This window comes from Empidonax traillii, unplaced genomic scaffold (genome assembly GCF_003031625.1).
Source record: "Empidonax traillii isolate 1590-97213 ecotype Southwest subspecies unplaced genomic scaffold, ASM303162v1 scaffold14:size4059594, whole genome shotgun sequence".
Classification (NCBI taxonomy): Eukaryota; Metazoa; Chordata; class Aves; order Passeriformes; family Tyrannidae; genus Empidonax; species Empidonax traillii.
The window spans coordinates 1028460-1050596 of NW_020955207.1; the positions used below are offsets into that span (position 1 = coordinate 1028460).

Below are 22137 nucleotides of genomic sequence, written 5' to 3' on the forward strand. Positions count from 1 at the left end.
GCGTTTGTTTTTGACAGGGACAGAATGATACTCTTGAAAATGGAACAGGAAATTATTGATTTTATTAGTGACAACAAGTAAGTCGAGTTCCACACTTAGTTATTAAGTCATGTGCTTGTGTTGCAATGTGAGCTGTGCAAGGGATTCGCTCATATGGACCACGGTGCTCCTGAGGGCTGTTACTGGCATGCTGCAAGAGCAGGCTTTTATTTCCTGACACGTGGTGGTACTGCTTAAAACACAGTAGATGTTTTGCTTTTCATTGTGTTATAATTGCACTGGCTCTGCTCATTTAAATCTGAAAATATAATTAAAGCTTTTAGTGTAGAGAATAATCAAGGGTGTTATCTCTTGGCTCTTCCTTTGTGCTATATTATTCTAATGCGTTGGAAAATAAAAATGAACTTGGGTGGAGGGATTCTTGCTATCATTAGCTCTTTATAATAAAATGTTTCTGCAGCTTTAAAAACAGAGAGTCAGAATAGCCGCAGAGGAAGAAATTATGCTGACGGGAAATAAGCATTTTGTCTGTAATAGAGAAAAAAAGGATTTGCCAAACAAGATCTTTCCAGAATCATCCTGCATCTGACCTTTGGGAGAAAGGCAGAAATCTATTGCCAGTGTTTCAACAAATCTGTAGGATTGGTTGAGCAGGGAGCATGAGTGTGTGTGGGGTGGTCAGCAGATTAATTCCTCCCAACACACAGAATACTCACTAGGTACCATGAAACATGAGCTTTGTTTGTTTCAATGTAGGACATGGGAATGTGCTTACAGAAAATTTAAAAATAATTCCTTTTTTTTTTTTTTTCCTCTCCAGCCTTCCTGTTAGTGCACATTTATATGTCAATGTGCAATGGAGAAATTTTTGGTTAGATTTCTCTCCACTGTGTTATCAAATGTATTGCTGTTTTCATCTACTTATAACTCAGAGGGAAATGTAATTATCAATGCTGTTTGGTTTCTTTCTTTCTAGTAATCACTATAAAAAGTTCCCTCAGATGTCATCGTATCAGAGGATGCTAGTGCACAGAGTGGCAGCTTACTTTGGAATGGATCACAATGTGGATCAGACTGGAAAATCTGTAATTATCAACAAGACCAGCAATACAAGAATGTAAGTATTGCTACTGTTGTGTAACACTGATGTGTTTATCCTTGTTCCCTTTCACAGTACAAGAGCTGGTTTGTACCATGACTGCGTGGTGTAATTTTTTATATATATATTTTAATTTATTTTTTTAGCAAGAGTGAGTGCTGTTTATTGTTTTCTAGGGTGGAAGGGGAAGATAAGGCTCTCACTGTGAAGTTATATAAGGATAGAAGGATGTATATAAGGAGAAATCAAACTAATTGGTGTGTTGCAAAAAACTTACCACAGTATCTTGGAATGTTACTTTTCCTTATTCCTTAGTGCTATCACTTTGCTATGGAAGTAATCGCCTTGCTTTATATGTCACCTGATACCATAGGGCTGTACCTGTAAATAACCCAAATGTGTTTGGAAGACTGCCTCTCTTCCATTGTTCTGGCTCTCCCTGCTTCAAGAGTCATTTTCTGCCCAGCCCACTTATTTAGGATATGGTTCCCCTCCACCAGCTGCCACCATTCATTCCCTTTTCTTCTTATCCCCTCCTGGTTCCACTATATTTTTTCTTCAAATCTCACTGTGTTTCAGTGAAATTTAAATTCCTTCTGATGTTTCAAATGTATTGGAAAATTCCTGGCAGGTTAAACTTGTGTTGGCATGCATTATGTTCTCCTCCATGAACCTGTATAAAGCCAGCAAAAACTTTATACGAAGGTCCCTGGCTAATTCAGCAAAGGTGCAATAATGTGTCCTTGCCCAATCAGCATCACTTTTTCTACCAAGTGCCACGTGTATTAAATGTAGCTTTCCTCTCACTCTCTACCTATAAACTACATAATGAAGAGGAAGTAATTACAACTGAGTAATGAAGTTCTGGTATCTGGTATTGGAACAGGAAAGCCCAGTTTGAAAATTGTGTACTTCCTGTATTCGATTAGTAGGAGAAATGAAAACATTTATTTCGTTTATATATCCAGTAGTTAGGAGATTTATTTATATCATGTTGCAGAGTATTTTTTTTAATGTTATTAGCTTGTCCTGTAGAAGGGTAGAGGGACTACCTAATTTTGCAGGATCAAAACCTGAGCTAAACACATTGGTACTTGCTATTTCACTGAGCCCTAAAAATCCTCCATACGTATGAAGTGAATTAAGATCATGGACAGTTTAATTTAGATCCTTTTCATAGGCTATGCCTGAGATATTTGGGCATCTGTAAAACAGCACTTGGGTATTAATGTTTTTAAAGGTTTGATTTTCAGAAGTCAAGAGAATTACAGTAGTTCAATAAAACACAGGCTGAGAAGGCTTAGCCTCAGGGTCTGGTAATACCTGCCCCTGCACAAGGCCTATATTTGAATAAGAAAAAGCTGGGTATGCAGCAAACTGGTGTTCAGTTTTGGGTGTAAATAAGGAAAAAATTAGTCTCCTCTTAAACAAAACAGAGTCGATCATATTTGAATGCTTTTTAGGCATTCCTCTCTCTTTAAAGTTCTCCTTTTTTGCTTCACATCTGTGTCACTGCTGTAGCGCACCAACTGCTACAGCTCTTTCCTCACAGCATTGCCTTCTCCTGATTGACTTGACAATAGAATACTATCACATTAATATCTGTAATGCCTTGCTCTTTTGTGTGGCCATCATCTCAGAGGCAGGCAGCACTGGAAAGTGCTGTTGGAAGTGCTTGCGCAGCGCCTGTGGAGAGGACACTGAAGCTTTCTTCAGCAGTCAAAGCTTTATCCGAGTGCTCTGGTGAAACTGTGGCTTCATACATGGTGGGAGTGAGCAAGCAAGCCTATTTGCCAGGCATGAACTGGCATCCTTGTGGGTGAGCTCACCAGGCCGGATGTTGCAGGGGTATAACGGATCGAATGGCCCTTCCAGCTGTGGTCTTGCGAACTGGAGGTGAGGCCAGACAAATTGGTTCTGATTCCTGTCTAGATCTTCCAGAAATAAACATAGGGCTTTGGCCCTCTGTTGACTGTGAGTACAGTTGTTTTGTAAGCATCACAGGAGCTGCAGTTTTCTTCCTTCTTCAGTGATTTGGTAGTAGGTAACTGGATTCTGCAAAGCTCATAATGCCTTGTGGTGCTTCCAGTGTGTTATTTACATTATTTTGATATTGCCATAAAATAAAGCTTTGTAGAAGTGGCTCTTTCTTTTCATAACTGGAGGAGATGGCATGTTTTTTTTTTAAAATGTCCCTGACTCTGACAGAAAATAGCGTGTTATTATGTAACATGAATAAGGGCTGATGAGATTTTATTATCTGCAGCGAATATTGTGTAAGTTCCACATCTGAAAGCGTCTGATGTGATTTCATGTGTTCTGCATTTCACTACTCTCAGAGGAGACAGTTTTGTGTGGTTCAGAATCAACTCCAAATACTGGGAATGTGTTGACTCTATTAATTACTACTTGGACAGTATCCAGAATACCGAAGAATCTGAAGAGCGTCTGAAACGCTGTTCAACGTGGTTATGTTGTGCTGTAATCCTGAGCCTTGATAGCTTTATGTGAATTTATGGAGAGGCCCCACAGACAGACGTTATGAAGATTTGCATTTTGGCAATAAATTATCTCTTTATGACATGTGGTTTCCAAAGTACTTTAGCTACATACTGTGGAGAGAAAAGAATGGTCCTGCATATTCAAGAATTTGTAAATTCTGTACAGTCTGTGGCTTCTGTGGTCGTGTGCCTGTTTGGGAAGAACTCTGCAGAGTCGCAGCGTGGTCTTCAATAAGCACCTTATGGCATACCTATTTGGCTGAGTGAGGGTTCGTGTCACAACTCTGCTTAGGCTTGCAGGTGATGGGTTCTTCCCTGGCTCCAGGCAGTGAGGTGTGTTTATTCTGTTCAGCAGAGACCTCCCGTGCTCACTGCCTACAGGTGCTTGGAGGTACAAGTGTCAAAAGAGCTGATGGCTTTGGGATGAAAGGGCTGTTTGGGAAAAATCTGGTACCAACGCTCCCTTAGAGGTGCTGTGGTACAGTCTGTCAAAGCGGGGACTGGGATGTGAATGGACCAGATGGGGCCATTTCAGTCCTTTCGTCAAATGACTGTCTTAGGGCAATGTGTATCCACTTTTATGTATCTGTGCTTGTAAAGTACCTACTTTAAGGAGGTTTGGGATTTATTTAAGAGGTTGCAGCTGGAAGGAGGGCTGTGACTTCTCTGGTCACTCGTGCTGCTTTACAGAGAGGGGAAAAATGATGGTAAAAATTCATTAGAACTTAAGTCTCTGGGAATAGAACACTAGCTTTCATGAACTTTCAGTGAGGTCTCTCTTAAAAATACAGTCAGACAATAATGGCAATTTGGCAGTCAGAAGAGGATTTATAATGAGGAGTTTAATCTAAGGTGCCTCTTTTTTTGTTAATTTTATTGGAATGTGAACAAGTCATACTGTCTTGAAGCTTTTTTTATAAAATTAAATTTTAAAAGACAGTGATGACCTCAACTACCCAAGTGGTTTTTGACCTTAATAAAGTTAAGTTTCTGTACTCTAGCACTTATTACAGGATAGTGGATTTTAAAAACAAATTATCTTTTCATATGATTTTTGAAATTTAAAGTAGGTAAAAAAAAAAAAAGAGAACTGCTTAAAAAATATAATTTTTCATGGTCTCATTCTTACAAAGTCTTGCCTAACTAAATAATTTTTGAAATCTTATTCTCAGCACTGTACGTGAAAAATATTGATCAGAAAATGAAAGAGCAAATTTTGTTGTTGTTTTGTTTTTCTAGTCAAAGAATGCAAATACTACTTAAAATGAGAAGCCTGCTTTGTTCAGATGAAACTGCTCTTGTGTCACTGTTCTAATGTATATTTGTCTGTCATCTGTATCTGCCTGTCATCTTTCTAAAGATATACAGAAATGTACGGGGAACTTAAGACAATGAAATATGATATAAAGAGAAGTTTGGAATTGTGGCAATATGTTAGACAGGACATCTCTATTTGGAGTCAAAAAATGTGTATGGGCCATCTTCTATTCTGTATATTCCTCATAATTCCTATCAAACAACTGGAAGAACTTGGGGGTTTTTGCAGAACTGTTCAAGCTGTTAGATGTATCAGTTCAATCATATTCATTCATTTGATTATCTATAGATAGGTAATGTAGGGGAAATGCATTTGGTGTACTTGATAAATGAAAAGGGTTTTAATTTGGTTGAGATCATCAGCCGTGTGACAAGCATGTCTGTACCACAGCCCACACATGCATTCATGTACTTTTTTACATAAGCGTGAGTGGCAGGGCTCATCAGAATGAGCAGGTGGGATGCTTATGATATATATGCTGTGTTTAGACATTTTCATATGTTCTGAGGGTGTAACATACCTATTATGAACTTTATGCCAATTCTCACATCCTCAGTTTTGTCTATTTTTTTCCCTTAAGAACATTGTGAGTTATAATCCTTGTGATACTTGGTTTTCTTCCTACTCTCTTAACATAATGTTGGCCCTGTTGGAAGGTGTTTTTGTGCCTTTGAGGTGCATAAAAAAACTTCAGGCAATGCTAAGCTGTGATGTGTATTACAAGGGTTCCTTACGATGAACTGTATCAGCAGAAGGAGACATAATGTACAAGTTGTAATTTGAATAACCTACAAGGCCTCCTTGTTTGACATATAATCTGTGTTATTCTGCCTCCTTTGTATAAGGGTGGTTTGAATCACAAGCAAAGAAGAAAAGTTCTCTTTGGGTTTCTATTGTGTACACACTGAATGATCTTGCTGTAGATAACATCTATGCTAGTAGAAGAGCATAGTGACAATTTCACCATCTTAAGAATCTGAACTTTGGTATAGGATCCTACAGGCACATCAATAAAATGGTATTCACTGAATGTGGCAATTTCAATGAGGAATAGTTTGTAGAGTTTTTTTTTATCCTAGGCCTGAAGTGCCAAGAAGACTTCTTTGAGATGCCAAATATTACAGCCTTTGAAGTATGCAGAAAAGTATGCCTTTCCCCTTGACTGAATAAGGTATTCAGTGTAAATTACTTGAGTTTCTTTAAGCAGTTGTTTGCTGATGGGAAAGACGGGACATTTTAGCTATAAGAGAGTAGTGACAGATGTATACCTGAACGCGAATATCTTTTTTGTAAAACCTCAGTCAAAGCAATTCAATGTTTGCCAGAGCATTTGAAGAACAGTTTTGTTCCCTGCCCTGTTGTAAACCAGAATAGTTATCTGGGAAATGGTTTGCTGAATGGTATTGTTCCATCTGCGTTTAAGGACCTTAGGCTATTCTTAATTATCACATGTGTACACAGAGCAATGATCTCATGAGAGCAGAATTGCTTTTATAAGCCTCATGATGCATGAAAACTTAACATGAACACCCTTATTTCTGGTTTTATTATTTTCATTGGACTTTTGCACTATTTTCTTCAAGGGACTTTGGAGTCAACTCCATTCCTTCATTTCCTGTTGTATTTAACTCTTTCTCATCTTTGCTACAGAACAGTTGCTCCTTGGCTACTAAGAAATAAATAGAAACTGGAAATATCCAGACTTTAACTCTGGTTTACAATTGCTGTTGCTTAATTGGTGTTACAATGTTGTCTGTTACAACTGTATAGAGAAATAAAAGGGTGCATAGTAGAAGTACGCAACTAAAATGGAGAAACTGTGCAACTGGGAAATAACACTGTAATTGGCCAAGACATTTTGTTCGAAGATGAACTAATACATTATGATACTAATAATTTAGTAAGAGCATTAATAAAAGAATAATGTATAATAAAAACAATGAGTTTATGTAGCTACACTGTAACATAATATTTAAGTAACAAATTACTTTTTTTTTTTTAATTTCTTGACTTTTTTCATACAAAAATAACCTGTTTATATCAGTCTGGGATTAAATTAGGAACATGATTAAGAAAAAACTTTTTTTTTCACTGCAGTAGCAATTATGCTTAGGTTTTAAGAAACCAGGGTCCTGATAGTCCTTGCTGTGATGCTTATGTTTTAGCCTTTACTTCCTTTTTGTCCTTTCACGCTGCACTCTGAGCTATAGCCCAGTGCTGGGGAAGGCTTTCACATCCGAGAAGTAGGAGGGAACTTCCCAAAAAATGCTTCAGAAAAACATTAAAGGGCGTTAGATATTTTCAATTGAAGTTCAGGAAATGGCTGCCTCCAGCAGTGGCCTGAGCCTACTTTTTCTCTGCAATGCCTCAGCTTATTGTCACAGGAGAGAGCCACATGGAATAATTGCCTTCCTTTTATCCAGTCACATGGTGATTGGAGAAGTAATTCAGGGTGTACATGTGCTAATAACTGGTAGAGTTATTAGCTTATTGTTATTAGTTACTATCACTATTATGCCGCAAACATTTGTATTGGACATAAAATCGCTACCTTTCCATAAATGCATTATTTGAGGTTGTGCGCATTCATTCACTGCTTGATGCTCATCCTGCAGAGACTGAGATTAGGACAGCCTTTTTTTTCTCAGCAAGTATTATGCCATTTTAGTTATAAGACTGTTTTACATGAAAGATACAAAAGCAAAAACATAAATACTTGGTACACCTTAAGTTGAGCTGAATTTGACCCTTAAATACTGGCTTCATTCTTACTTCAGTGTAAACCATATACTGGACCCATAAAAATTACTTATTCTCCAAATGAGATGTTAGGGTTAATGAACCAGTTCTAATAGCTCCAATATTAAATTTTCATCTAATGTAATTTATTAAAACTAAATTGTTTATAATTAAAGTGGACATGTGCTTTTTACAGCTGTTCTATACTGTAATGAAATATTAGTTAAGCATCAATCAGAAGACATTTATGGTGCTTTTTTTCTATATATATTTTCTTTTTAATCTTTACAATCACACCAATTTATAGTGTAAGTTTTGTTAAACCTAGAAGGTTATTGTCACCTGCTGTGTGTGGGGAGATGGGAGGTTGCCCAGAAAGTGAAAGCTTTGGAATAGCAAGTAGGTAATTTGGTTGAGGGAGGCTCTTTCTTGCATAAGTAATTAATCCTTGTGCTTGTTCAAGCTGTAGTAGGAAAGTGCTCATTAATCAAGATGCTGTTTGGGCATTTATACTTTCAAATCACTGGAGAGGGATCTTGAAATCTGAGATAGCTCCTGTGCTTTCCTCAGAGGTAACTGTACATCGGTAGTAGGAGAAGAAATGTATTTAAATCTGAGCATTTTAGAAATAAGGTGTTAACAGTTGAGCAAGTAAATTTTAGAGGTGGTCCAAATTGGTTTTATGATTGCCTTTTGCTCTTCTGTTGCATGCCTCATTTTTAATATATGAAATAGGACACATAGAAATATAAAAAGTATTATGAGTTTTGAGAAATCTTTGTCCATTGTTTCTTGCTGTTTCCAGGGTACCTTTGTGAGGCTGTTTCCATCAGTTTATTAAAAACAGGCCCTTTTCTTTGGGCCAGTGATTGTTCAGAGGATGACTTCTGATCCATAAGTCTTCCTGCTGGAGAGGGCAAAAATGTTCATGGACGTGAAGCGGAAGTCAGCACAAGAATTTTTTATGGTATTAATGTGCACACATGGGGCATTTAAAGAAATAATAGTTTCTTCATTAGCCCGCTGGCTTTTAGTGAACCATCTTGCCTTCATCAGTAGATTTCAAATCTTGAATTTGCTTCCTTTTTCTCTCTCTGTTCCTTGTTAATTTTTGAACATCTGAAATAGAAAAGTGTAATTTTAAATAGATCACAGCAGTTATGCAACACTGTAATTTTCAGCCACTTACAGAATATGCCCCATCCTTAAAATCAGATATTAATGAATTCCATAATAAACTATGCTATCACTTTTGAGCCTCTATTAGCTGGAAATAAATTGGCACTGTGCAAGATGTTCAGTCTTAATAGGCACCCTGAATATCAAGAATTAAATCCATTTGAGGAGAGTGAGCAGGGGAAGCAGGTCCCTCAGTAAAGAAATAATCTTAGTTTGATCACAGGAGGACAGCAGAGCACTTTGAAGGTCTTAAAATGGTCCTTGCCTAAGAGAGGACATAATGCTTCTGCCCCATCTAGCAGAAGGGGTGGTATTTGCATGTGGCTTGGCTTGCAGGCTTCTCGCCTGTTTTCAAAGCCCATCTTCTGGCCCCAAGATACTGGGCAAAATATTGAAGTTTGTACTCAAGCAGATGCTTAGGGAGTTAAGAGATACTATGTTTTTGTATCCATATCTTAAAACAGGATGATTTTCTGGAATTAAGTTTTAGGAAAGCTTCTGAGGGTTGTGAGTTCTGCAATGGTACCTCAACATTGGATCAGGTTAAGTACTGTATACTTTGAAATCCTTCAGGAACTGGCCCTCTGCTTGGTCCACACACAGAAAAACTTGGCATGGAAGAGATTCAGTGTACATTCTGCAGACTTCAGCTTCACTGTGGTTTTTGTAATAAGAAACACTACTGGTGCCAGCCCTACTGAAGTTGTGGGCTGAGGTACTAAGACTGAGCATCTTGAAAGATGGATGAGGGTGACAGAATAAGACCTAATAGTCAGTGAAGGAAAAGTAATTCCATTAGGCATTCCTGGCTCTTTTCTTTTCAGTCCTGCCAGATTTATCTGCAACACCAATTAGAGGGGGAGAATGCATGTGAAAATAGCTTGTGACTTTCCACATTGCTGTTTAATAATAAACGGAGAACATATTTAGAGTCCAGCTGCAGTTCTGAAAAGAGTATTAAAGAAGATATAGTCTTAAACTGGGGAAAATTTAGCATTTGGTATTTGAGGGGCTTTTCCCCCCCCTTTGCCACAGAGAAGACAGCACCTTGAAGAACTGTCTTGTCAGGGTTGATTTTTTTTTTTAAGGCTTTTAATGTGCTTTTACCATCATATCAGAAGTTCTTAGTGACTCATATGATAAAAGCAGGAATCTGTTAATGAGGCATTTACCTTCAAATGCTTGCAATGCCGTTTTGAGTGGTTTAAAGTTGTGATAATATAACTGCACTGTGCTTTAACAATTATCTGTATTTAAATTCCCACTCTAGCTTTTTGAAACTGTATTTTAGCATTCATCAGCCCTTAAATACATGAAACCTATTTGAAGGGTGTAATTTTAGGCTCTCATTCTTGAAATATGTTATTCTGAGAGAATTTAATCAAATAATTTAACCTGTAGGGCTTGAATTCTGCCTTTTTCATTAAGTTGGGGGCTTTTGACAATGATAATATTTGCTTCCAAGTTCTGTAAATTCTCAAACTCTCAGAATACGTTCCTATGCCTTTATTATCAAGACAGGCATTTGTAGTGCAGATAATAGAGTTTCAGCCCTCGAGGTAAAGCAAAGAGACAGTAGTGCTTACGTAGTTTTATTGGGGTAGTAATGCAGAGCCCTAGGAGAGCCTTCAGCCTAAAACAAAAAAAAATACACAGCAGGCAGATGTAGTAGATATTCACAAACTAGCACAGCAAGAAAGGCCACCATACTGTGTCACAGCATGCTTTCAAAATAGAGGCCAACATGATGCTGGACTGAGCAGTCAGTTTAATTAAAGACAAGTGCAAAAACCAAGAAAACACTGTTAAACCATCAGAACACCTGCCTAAGAGTGCCCTAAATCTTCACAACTTCTCTGAATCCTGTCAGCAGCAGTGCTTCTCTCTGGCTCCCACCATCCCATTACTCTCTTGATGGCATCCTTGTGTAAGATAATTTTTGTTGGTTATTCATTTAGTTCACCAGATGATGATTCTGCAAGTACCCTGGGTGGTGTTTTTCCTGTTCTTAGCCCCATTACCCTCCCTGTTTTTGACTTTGTGTTGCCATTCATTCAGGAGAGGAATATTACCGTGCGGTTCCCTGTTACGTGCATTAAATGAACATTGGGTCGCAAATGCAAAGTTCAATTTTTTTGGCTCCTGCATACCACAGAGATCTCCCCTTTTGAACTTGCATTCCTGTATTGCATTCTTTCAGACGGCTACTTGGCTGTTACCTGCGAGGCATTTGCAGATGACATACACTGCAGCGCTTGCTAGATTTTTTAACTACATCAGGTGCTGTACTGCCAAACCCATCTTCTCCACACATGGTGAGGTTGTTGCTTCTTCTGAAAGACATCTTGCAACAGCCTGTGTGCTGTGGTGCTGTCAGAAACATATGCGTCGTAATAAAGATTTATGTACTGTGTATAAGTCAGCCCTGACAATACCAGACTGTTTGTGTGCTCTGCTAATGCAGTGACTTGAGTCTGCAGAACTGTTACATTCAAAAGCTCATGCTTGTCTCTTTCCATTTGTCCTTTTGGTGTGGTATCTGTGTTTCCTGATTCTTAGCCAGTTATTTTTAATAAGCTAATTAACTTATTTTAAATGAGTGCAGATTTTTTCCCCACAGTATTTCACTTCTTATCTCCTATCCAAACAGAAGTCTATGAAACTGCATTAGTTGGCTTGGCAGACTCAAGGAAATACCCTGTTCCTTCCTTAGTCATGTATCCTAATAGCTATTACCATTTTGCAGTGTGTTTTTAAAATCTCTAATTTGATTAAATAGGGAATACCTGGTTAAGGTAGTTAGGGTTTGGGGTTTTTTCATTATTACTTACAAGAGTTGACTCAGAATCAAAAGCATTAAATGAGCATGTAATGGGGAATTCTCCTGAAAGAGTCCATGTAAAAAAATATGCCTGAGGCTTGAACTCTGCTTTCTGTCATCCAGAGATAAATTGAGAAGAATTCTACTGAAGTGAATGGAAGTAGCTCACATTAAAATCACCGTAATGATAGTAAGAAAAAAAAAATCATATAATGCTATCAAAAAACTTTTTTTTTTAAACTTTTTGACACACAGAAATATTTTGCTGCTTATTCCAGCTTTCCCATTTCCAACATATAGACTTCACTGTAAGCAATGAGTTCAAAAAAGTGCCTTGGAGCCTTGCTTAAGTAAGGGCTGCAGATGGCTTTTAAGGAACTATAAAATCAGAAAGGCAAATGATAATGGCCAACTTGAAAAAGAAAGAACAGACACAAAGACCACCTAAAAGGTAGCGATGGAGGTCTACTATATATCTGACTTGGTGTTTCAAAAAGTGACAGCGTGGTTAAGGTTGGAAGGAATCTCTGGAGACTGACTTGTCCAACCCAGCCCTGCTCAAGCTGCACCACCTGGACCCAGTTGCCCAAGATGATATCTGGGATTATCTCAAGGATAGAGACTCCACCACCTGTGTGGGTGACCTGTGCCAGTGCCTGGTCACCCTCACAATGAAATTATTCCAAGCACAGAAATAAGAAGTTCCACCCAATATCTTCAAATGACCTCCCAACACAAAAATGAGGCTGAAATAGTTGAAATGATCATTTGCACAGCCATGAGAAAGGGGAAAATTGCTCTGAGATTTTACCTGGGTACTCTTCCCAAGTCTGGACCTGGTATTTCACAGAAGTATATAGAGGTGTTCTGAATCAGGAAAAAAACTGTGTAGTAGGGCTAATGGTGCCTGTTCTATATTGTGTCTGGCCATTGGGTAAACTGATCACTCACCAGAAAGTGATCTCTTTTTTCATTGTGGAAGAAAACAGATAAGGAAAAGGTTTTCAAAGATTTTTAGTGATGGGAGGAGACTTTGCAGAAGTTTGCAGGTGCTCAGAGAGTTTTGGTAAGCTTTTCATGGCAAAATGTTTGGGTGCTGCAGGACACTGAAGTTGGCTCCCTGAAGGAGAGAGAAGGGGGGCGAGAAGGTCGGTAAGCAGCTGCCTGAGGATGCTGCCCAAGAGCACTGACTCACTTTATCGTTTGTAGTGCCTGATGGAAAACTTTACAGGGAAGGAGGAAATGTGCTTTGTGTTTTCTTCTGAACCACGTTGCCAGAAAGATGACTGAGTTACCTGATTTTTTAGGAAATATGAAATGAGTTCATCTGTGATTGTAGTTTTGTGAAGTTGCATTTTCAGGACACAGATGTATTGCTTCCACCCATACCATCAAGCAGTAAAAATCTGGATGATCAAAAGGTTATATTAAATAAAACCCAAACAAAGAAAAAAAAACACCCCAGACTTGACTTTACATCTTTTTAGCCTGTGTGCTTTCCTCCTTCCTTAGTGTTGGTTTCTGAACCTTTAAGGTATAACTGGGTCATGCTTTTTGGTTTCTCAGTAGAGTCCCCAAATTGCAAAAATCCTATTGACCTAAAAGTTTTTTCTGGAGTAGTAGGCCTTGAGATTCTCAAGTGATGCCCTGATTCCAGACATGGGGGGTAAATGAAATACTGAATGGGCTAAATGAAATCCTGTCATACAGGTACATAGGATGTGTACTCCTTGTTCATGTACTCATTGTACACATGCACTTGCATGCCTTCTTCCTTGCACATGACTGTTACCAAGTAGATGGGTGTGGCCAGGGTCATCTCACAAATTGTGGGTTGTTTTTTTTATTTCTTTGGTTTTTGTTTGGGGTTTCTGTTTGTTTGTTATTTGGAAGATCCCTAAATAGGGAAGAATACTTGAGTTAGCTATGCGGTTTTCAGAAGTTCTCAATGTCTCTTCAAAAAGAGAAATCCCATTTTTAAAATTAAACTCAGTTAAGATTTGAAGATGTAATCTAGGTATCCAGTGTGGCAATAGTGAATAAGTTCCTAATTCTTTTTAATGGGTTTGTAACAGTAATTGTAAACCATGCTTTGACTACAATAAGATCTTAATGTATGCCAGTAAATAATCTTGATAAATTCACTGCCTTATGTGCATGAACAAAATTTTGTTTATTGTGCTGACTGCTACTAGCAGCATCAGCTAAAAAGATCTCAGAAGAGTTAATAATTTAGGACTCATATGGGATGATTTCACTGTATCTGCTGTATTACTGTAATTATATACTGTGTTAGTATATTGACACTACACTGCATCTTACTCAGAATTACATAGTATTTTCTTCATTTTTAAGCAGATTGACCTGCGAATTCATAAACTAATGTAACAGATTTCCTCAGAATAACCACAGGGTCTCTGCTTCCTTACAGTAAATGCACAATACAGTTACAGGGAACTTTAAAGCTGGGAATGTGGAGCTTGCACTGACTTCCACTTCCATCAGGGGAGCAGACCCAAACTTTTGCAGAGATATCTTTAAAATAGTCTGCCTTTCTTTCTGCTAATGATTTCAGCTAATGACTTTTAGTGTTTGAGGTAGGCCTGCAGGTTGAGGGAGGTCTGCAGGTTGGCACGCCTGAAGAAATTTGTTGCTGTGATACCCTATTTCTTACTTAGCAGCCTTTCATCTGGCTTTGCATCCTTGTTAACTGAGCTGGTCATACTCTTTGCAACCTCACTGGTAACAGTGACCCAGAGCTGCAGTGGCAGCTGGGAGGAGAGGACCTTCTCATGGTGCTGATAATGCCCTGGTGCTTCGTAGTGCTCTACACATTCACAGAATCTCTCTGCCCAAGCAAATTTCTTTTCACAACCAAAGATTAATCACCTACTGGGCTTGTAGATTAATTTTATTAACAGGCACATAATGAATCATTAGTTTTGACTTGTGGCTTGATCTCATGCTACTCCTATTCTCTTATGACAAGTGGAAACATTTTATAATTAGTAAATGAAATGAAAATGGGATTTAATAATGAATTATGAAGTATGAAAATCAGGTTGTTGTTTAAATAAGTTAGTAGTTGGAAGAGGCTTTTTTTTTCAAATTGTTTTTTCAAGCTTTTTTCTCTCTAATTTTTGATTAATTTTTTTCTCAGCATTTTAAAATCTCGTTTTTTATTATGCTTAGTATATAGTTTATTAGATGCTCAGCAGATACTTTACACTTCTAAATTTTACAGTGATTGTACAATTGCAAAAATTTTGTTTGTGCTTTAGGATGTAAAACCAGAAATATAACAATCCTCAGATAGTTCTGTCAAAGCAGAATATTTGAGTGAATGAATCTGTTTCTGGCTGTGCAGGCATAGTGCTCATTAATGGGAGCAAAGGGAGACCAACTCACCTAGCAATCCATTAGTGGGGCTTTTTAGCCTTTCTGTTTATAATGAACGACCCATTAGATTAGAAAATTATGCAGAGAGCCATGGTCCTCTGGGTTTTCCCAAAAGAAGGCTAGTAGGGCATCCAGAGAGTCTGCTGACTTGGGCCCTATATGTCTGTCAGTGCTAGCAGCTATGGATGGTGGACAGAGGTTTCTTGAATTGTCAAACCCTGTGCCAGTCGGGACCATATGTTTTGTGACTTTGTCACAAAAATGAAAATTGTGAGCAGAAGTGGGAGTCCTCTAAATTAACAGAGAAAAAGAGGGCAGGATAGCTGGTGTTTCTTAATATTGAATTTCTTACAGTTTATTACAAATGCTTTCTGCATGTCTGACAATGATTTTTGGTATAGACTGCAGTTATGGCATGAATATGTGCTCTGTTTTGATTTGAAATCCATAATGCCGTAACAACAGAATGGTGGCTGATTTACACATCTGGTTTAATTTTCTGTTGTGAAACAAGATGAAGCTGAAGTTTTTGTTTTAAAGTTTGGAGAGGACTTTTCTTTACAAAATCACTGACTTCTTTAAATTCTACCTTTTGATTTCTTCCCCACTGCTCCGTTAATGCCAGGGGAAGCTTGTTGTCTCGTTTGCGTGGGTCTCTAGACACGACCTCTTCCTAACAGTACTGGTGTTGACAGCTCTTTCAGCACATTGCATAAGGCTTGTGTTCCTTGATAGAAACCCCACCATGTATTATTGTTTTTAAAACAGTTTGTGCGTTAGCAGCCCCTCAGTGGGGTGATAGCAGTGTATAATCTTAGCTCAGTACTTGAGGCCGTTGGTCACCCTATTGATCTTGGCTGAGCAGAAAACATTACAGGTTTGGCTCTGGGGGTGGTGCAGGCCAGAATGTTATTTATTGACAGCTATGAGGCATTGGCAGTGACCAATTCAGTCACCAAAGTTGCTTCTTAAAGTTCTCTTTTTGCACAACATGAGGTGATGTACAATTCTGCTTTTTGCACAACGTGAGAACATGGAACAGCATCATATTACCGTACAAACCTGAAAATGTTGAGCTTTTAACCAGTGGGGTTTGGCTTTTAAGATAAATGGAAAAGAATTGTCACTATGAGTTTAAATCAGTGAACTGATTGATACTCTTATGATTGTTCTGGAGTTTTTTCCCCCATAATGCTGATGAGGTAAAATTTAATTTAAGCAAAACATCACCAGTCCCTCCCTTTACTGGTTTTGCTTATTAGGAGTGAGGAAACTCTTGAGTGTTTTGTCTCTTAAAATTTCTACCGGTTTTTTCCTTGCTTACAAAGACGGTCAGGCTTCACTAAGCGGCAGTGTTGCCGGAGGTCCAAGCTACTGAAGGAAGCAAATTAACATACAGTATGGTAATTTGTTTTCCCTGTCCTTCAGTCACAGTGAGGAGAGTCTAAATATTTCAGTGACTGAGACTTTGGATTCCCGTTCCTTGCTACACAACAACAACAAAAGCTATTTATAGCAATAACAGTTAGCAGCGATACAGCAGCCTCAGACAGCTATAGGCAGCATCTCACCATGACTGCAAATGTTAACTGCTTTTGCGCTGAATGCCTCTGTGAAAACAAAGAGCACTGAGAAATAAAGATCAAAGCAAAACCAAAAGAAAGATTTTTTTATTGCTATGTTTTACTTTGCTGGCAGACCAGAGCAAAGGTTTTCTGAACATTTAAAAGATGAAAAAGGTGAAGAATCCCAGAAGCGATTTATCTTGAAGCGAGATAACTCTAGTATTGATAAAGAAGACAATCAGGTTGGTTCTCGGTTCGAGAGTTGCTGAAATTTGTTCTGTTTTTGAAGGTGGGCTGACTGATGTTATTGTTGTTCTTTTGTTGTTGCTCTCCTCCTCCCCTGCCCTCCTGCCCCCTCCCCGCCTCCTTTGGCATACGTACCACCATGGGTGGCATCAAGCCCCAGCGTGGCCGCTTCAGCCGCTTCAGTGTGGGGTTGCATGGGTGGCTTGCTTGGCGCAGGACTTGCTGCATGCCCACGGGAGGGGGAATGCCGGTGGCTCCGGGCTGCGTGGAAGGCTGTGTCCGTCGCATTTCTCAGTGTCTTGCCTAACTATGGCAGTTGTTACAGTCCCTATAGCTCCCTCCTTCCATTGTACCCACTCAGAGTTAGATTTCACTATGGACCAGTGATAAACTGATGTAGCCCATAAAGGAGAAAGGAAAGGAAAAAAAAAAAACCCAAACAGAAAAAGAGCCGCAAACGAACATGTGATGGTGAGGCCAGGTTGATTTTTTTTTCTTTTTAAAAACCATCCTAAATTATGTTTTGATCAGAAATAAATCAGGTTCATCTGTTAGTTCCCCTCCTCCTCCAGTGCCTTCACCACCTTTTACTGTCTGTGTAACTTACTTGCTTGTGCATGTACTGTAGCAGACGTTCCCCCTCTGTGTTGCCTGTGCCATAACACTACCTTACCTTAGGTGAGCCTGATGAATAAGGGAGCGCCAGGGAAATGTGTGTGTTTGTGCTGCCTTTGAAAGCGGGTGTTGTGCTGTTTCAATCCAGTGCAAGCTGTGTATGTGGAATATATTAACAAAAAAATAATCTGAAAGGGTTCTGACATGGTTTTCTTTTATGAGAAAATTCTCACAGGTAAGAAGACAGAATATGCTTTCTTTGCTTAGGTTATATTTTGGAGGGACCTACCAATGAGTCTCTCATTCCCTTCCTCTTATCTTTTTTTTCACCCTCTTTCTCCTTGACTTTCAGTTTATATAGAAGCCTTGCCAGTTGTGCTGCATCCAAGCTGGTTTTGAAAACAATCCCCAAGCAATTTCAGGGTGTGGTGAGCATGGGGATCAGCCAAAGGAAAGCAGCATGACTGATCTGACCTGGTGATGGTGTGCAGGGGGAGAAGGAGCAGTACTTGAAATCCAATTGCCAATGAAGTATTTCCTGGTGGGGGGTCATCTTCTCTTCTTCTTACCACAGCACAACCATTTTTCTGACTGTGGTTTACCAAGAAGCACAAATGGCCCTTCTTTACCCAGCAAAACTGAAGTAGAGTATTCCTTACAGTGTGGAAATGGTTGAAACTGTCATGCCAAATGTCTGGGACTTCTCCTTGTACGCATAGACTTTGTGGGTTTCTTCTAGGGTTTGCAGTTTAGTTCTTGCAACCTAGTTTCCCTCTTTTCTTCCTTGATTTCGTAGATGGCACACCACTGCCTGCCCTCCTGCTCCTCACAGCTGGTAGGAGAATCAAGAAATGCTAGCAGCTGAGAAAATGGCACTTAGACTTGGGGTGCAAACACCCAGTTTTAGGATGACAGGTCCCCAAAAGCTGTGCAGAAGGCCTCATTTTGGCCGCCTGCTCTACAAACCCATATGCAGTATCTAACTGGAAATCCTGAAGTGCCCAGTCTCGCAGGGTGCTTCATGCAGGAGTGACAGCTATCATTTTTGTGCTTCATTTATTTAAGTGAACATTTATTATTCTCAGATGACAGTTACTTAATGGCAGTTTTTAACAGCTCAACTTATATAATCCTCCTGGTTTTCTTTCTGCTCAGCAAAACAGAATTCTTCCATTTAGAGATGACAGACGAAGTAAATCAATTGAAGAGAGAGAAGAGGAGTATCAGAGAGTGAGGGAGAGAATATTTGCACAAGATGTGAGTAGTTATTTTAATTGCCTCTTTAGTGCCATACCTTCGCCGGTAGTCAGTCAGTCTTGCCCCCCTCCTACACCAACACCACAGCTGGGCTTGCCTTGTGGAGCTGGAGGTGACAGGGAAAGCAGATTAGTGCAGAGGGTCCAAGAGCAATTTAAAAGGTGTGGAAGTTGACTTCTGAGAATGAGGTGATGAGAGTTGCAGGGAGAAGGGTAGAGGAGGGATCAGGCCCAGCATGTTGTCTGGGGAAGTGCTTATCCTGTTTCTTTGAATGTTCATGTTCATGTTGTCTAGGTTCACTTCTTGTTTCCTTCTCTTTTGCTAACCAAAGAGCAGTGATTTAAATGGACACTCTCAATAATTGAAAATATCTGTGTTATTTTATATTAAATTTGAAATAAAGTGTCCTTTTGCAGAGCCTCCTTATGGTTTTTGTTTCTTTGGACCAGTGCTGTAGGTCAAGACACTGAGAACAAAGAAAAGGCGGAGTTTAAACTTGGGGTTGCATTGTTTCTTTGAAATGACTGATTAAAGAACTGTATTTCTGCCATCAGAAAGTTGGTCACGCTGTTAGTGATTATACTGTGAAAGGAATAAAATGAAACAGACATCATAATTTTTACCCTTACAAAAAAATCAAAACTTGCACAGCAAGGTATATTTCTAGAGGAAAACATTTAAATGTGAAACATCTGTGATCAATACCTGATGTTCCTGGAAAAAAAAGAAGAAAATCATAATTTGTTATAATACTGTAGTTTTTTTATCTCGCATCTCAGTGGGAATTCTGCCACTTAGAAATATGGAAATAAACCCAATTGAAACTGTCTTTGAAAATCATATTTGGCAGTGTCCTTTTAAATTAAAACTGTTCATATGTTGCAGGGCTAATAGTATTTATTATTTGGATTTGGAATTGCACATGTCCACATTATTTTTCTTTAACAGAATACACTGTGTATTTTTAAGGTGTGTGTTGTCTCACTTTTGTTAAGTAATTTTGCTCTTTAGTAGATAGCTAGCTACATCTACATGTTTTTAGCTTCACTTCTTATTTCTTGATGGAGACAATTCCAGTGAAAGCAGAGGCCCTTCAGTTTATGTTTTGCTTTCAGCTTGTAGATCTATCACAGTCTATACACGGTATAGACTTACCAAGTTATTCAAAAGCTGCAAAAGCTTCTTTGCAACCAGTTTCTTATATGAAATTTTGAGGTTTTGGCATATTTCAAAGGAGCTTGTGCAAAACCAAAAAATCTTTGTGTTTTGAAGCAGAATTGAGATGAAAAAAAAAATGTTAAAAAATGCCGTATGGACAGTCATTGCCAAAATAGTGCTGTTTCTATCACAAGCAGCATCTAGAAATGCCAGGCTGAGAAACAGAGGTGTCTGGAAAAGTGTTGTGAAACTGGCTCCACAGTGTATTGCTGCTGTTGTTTTTGGATACTTGAGTTTTAAAAACAGGCAAGCAGTGAGCATTTTAACTGCCCACAGCAGTAGATTGTTGTGATCCATTGGGTTAGCATCTTCAAGTGGCAGGACCTAAGTGTGGTTTGTGGCAGGCATTTTAAATGGATTGGGAGTGAGCATTTAAAAGATGAGAATTTTAGATATCTCTCCCTCTCTCTCTCATATCCACTCATTCGCTCTCTCTCTCTGCAATTGCAGGTGTTAGTGAGCATCACAGTACAATTAAATTCAGCTAGCTGTACAATAATATTAACAGGAATGTATTTCTTAGCTGAGCTTTTTTTTGAGTGGAGCACTCCTTACAGATACAAGGTGTTTTTAGGATGATGCCTTAGTGATAAAAGTTGTTTTAGGATGATGTCAGTGGTTGTGGTGGTAGACAATGGTTTTTTTCCCCATTTTAGTAAAGAGAGAAATGGTTTCCTATTATAGATAGTCATTTACTGCACATATGACTTTGAAGTTTTAATGCCCTTTGCAATCATTAATTAATCCAGTTCTCCCCAGGTTTATGGGAGGTAGGTAGCTAAGCCTTGTCACCCTGTAAATTACAGATGTAGAAAGAAAGTCAGGAAAGGATTAATCAAGTGTTATTTTTATTACCTTGCTAATGTTTTCACTGCTGTAGTCAAGCCTTTATCGATGCCTTGCTTATGAACCTCAGCAAATGGATTATAGATACTTCACTTTTAATTGGAGTATGCATGAAGAGAGCTTGCATGAGGTCTCCAAAGAGCAGCCATGAAGGTCTAGATTACTGCCATAACATGTTGCATCTGACACTCCCTCTCTAAACATATTCGAGGTACCCAAAACTCTTTGGATAACATTTTTGGATAAAACTCTTTGCCCAAAAGTCAGAACTTGGAACAAAATTTAGGAGAAAAAGGCAGTCTGGTTACAGGGGCAAAAAATTCTGTGCATGTTTCAAATGCTGTGAAACATGTCTTAACCTGGACCCCACATACCAACAAAACTTGCTTGTCCTTCCTTTGATCTTGCAGTACTCTAGTGCACCAGATCTCTTTGTTTCCAAGTGGGAAGGTTTTTAACAAAATAAATATGTATATGAGTAATACCATCATTATGATAGTCCTTATGATGATTAGTCTGATATTAGTTTAAATTATACTTTCTGGCAAGTTTTCCATCTGCTGTGTTGGCTATCATAAATTTTGACAAGGAGAGCTGGAGATTTTAATGACTCCTGTCGTAGCAAGGAGTTATAGCAAGTGACAGGGATTGAGAAGCATGTTAATGTGATACCTTAATAAAAGGATAGGTGAAGAAATAAATAGTTAATAAATCGTTCCAGCTCACTGAAATAAGAACTATAAAGTGCACCTCAAATTTTTCAGGCTGCTAATAGTAAGACAGTATTGCCTGAGTTCTGTTATGCTCAAAGCTGTTTTTGAGGTTATTGTTTAACTGCAAAGCCTACAACTTTCCTTTTTTAAAAACCCCATGTTTTTATGGGAAACTGAGTTTTACAACAATTTATGAACTTTACAGCCAAGTGCACTGCAGCAGAGGACCTGGAGTATCTGGGTCTTGCAGAGAGATTTCTTGTCTGAACTGTTTTAGTTGCCTTTAGGAAATTGTAAAATATTTGTCCAAGAAAGACAAAGAACAACCTAAAGGAATAAAAAAAATATATGGTGGTATTTCCCTGTATGTAGATGTAACAGAGAGTCTCAAATAAGTCTTAAATGATACACGATGTTTGGCTTTTAAGCATGCAGAAAATTGATTTTAAAGACTAGCAATCAAATTACATGGGGGAAATTTCATTCTTCAAGGTTAACGCAATGTATAACCTCATGAGCCTGAATCATGCTAGGAACACTCAGTGGTCGTAAATGTATTCTCTGAGAATCATTGTGTATTCACTGAAAAATGTAGATGTTCTCTTACTTACACAAATGGTA

At 38.6% G+C, this 22137-nt stretch overlaps 1 protein-coding gene across 15 annotated transcripts in view; it reads left to right on the top strand.

The window, feature by feature from the left end:
• Positions 1 to 22137, top strand: part of ARPP21 (cAMP regulated phosphoprotein 21) — a 196729-nt gene that overhangs the window by 101990 nt on the left and 72602 nt on the right. For 12 of the 15 annotated variants that reach the window (XM_027891631.1, XM_027891725.1, XM_027891708.1 and 9 more), the window contains exons 8-11: positions 18 to 77; positions 977 to 1117; positions 16755 to 16863; positions 18638 to 18739. In XM_027891631.1, the coding sequence (XP_027747432.1) occupies positions 18 to 77; positions 977 to 1117; positions 16755 to 16863; positions 18638 to 18739 (412 nt within the window). The remainder of the gene's footprint in view (positions 1 to 17; positions 78 to 976; positions 1118 to 16754; positions 16864 to 18637; positions 18740 to 22137) is intronic. The other 3 variants (XM_027891734.1, XM_027891744.1, XM_027891752.1) reach the window with 2 other exon arrangements.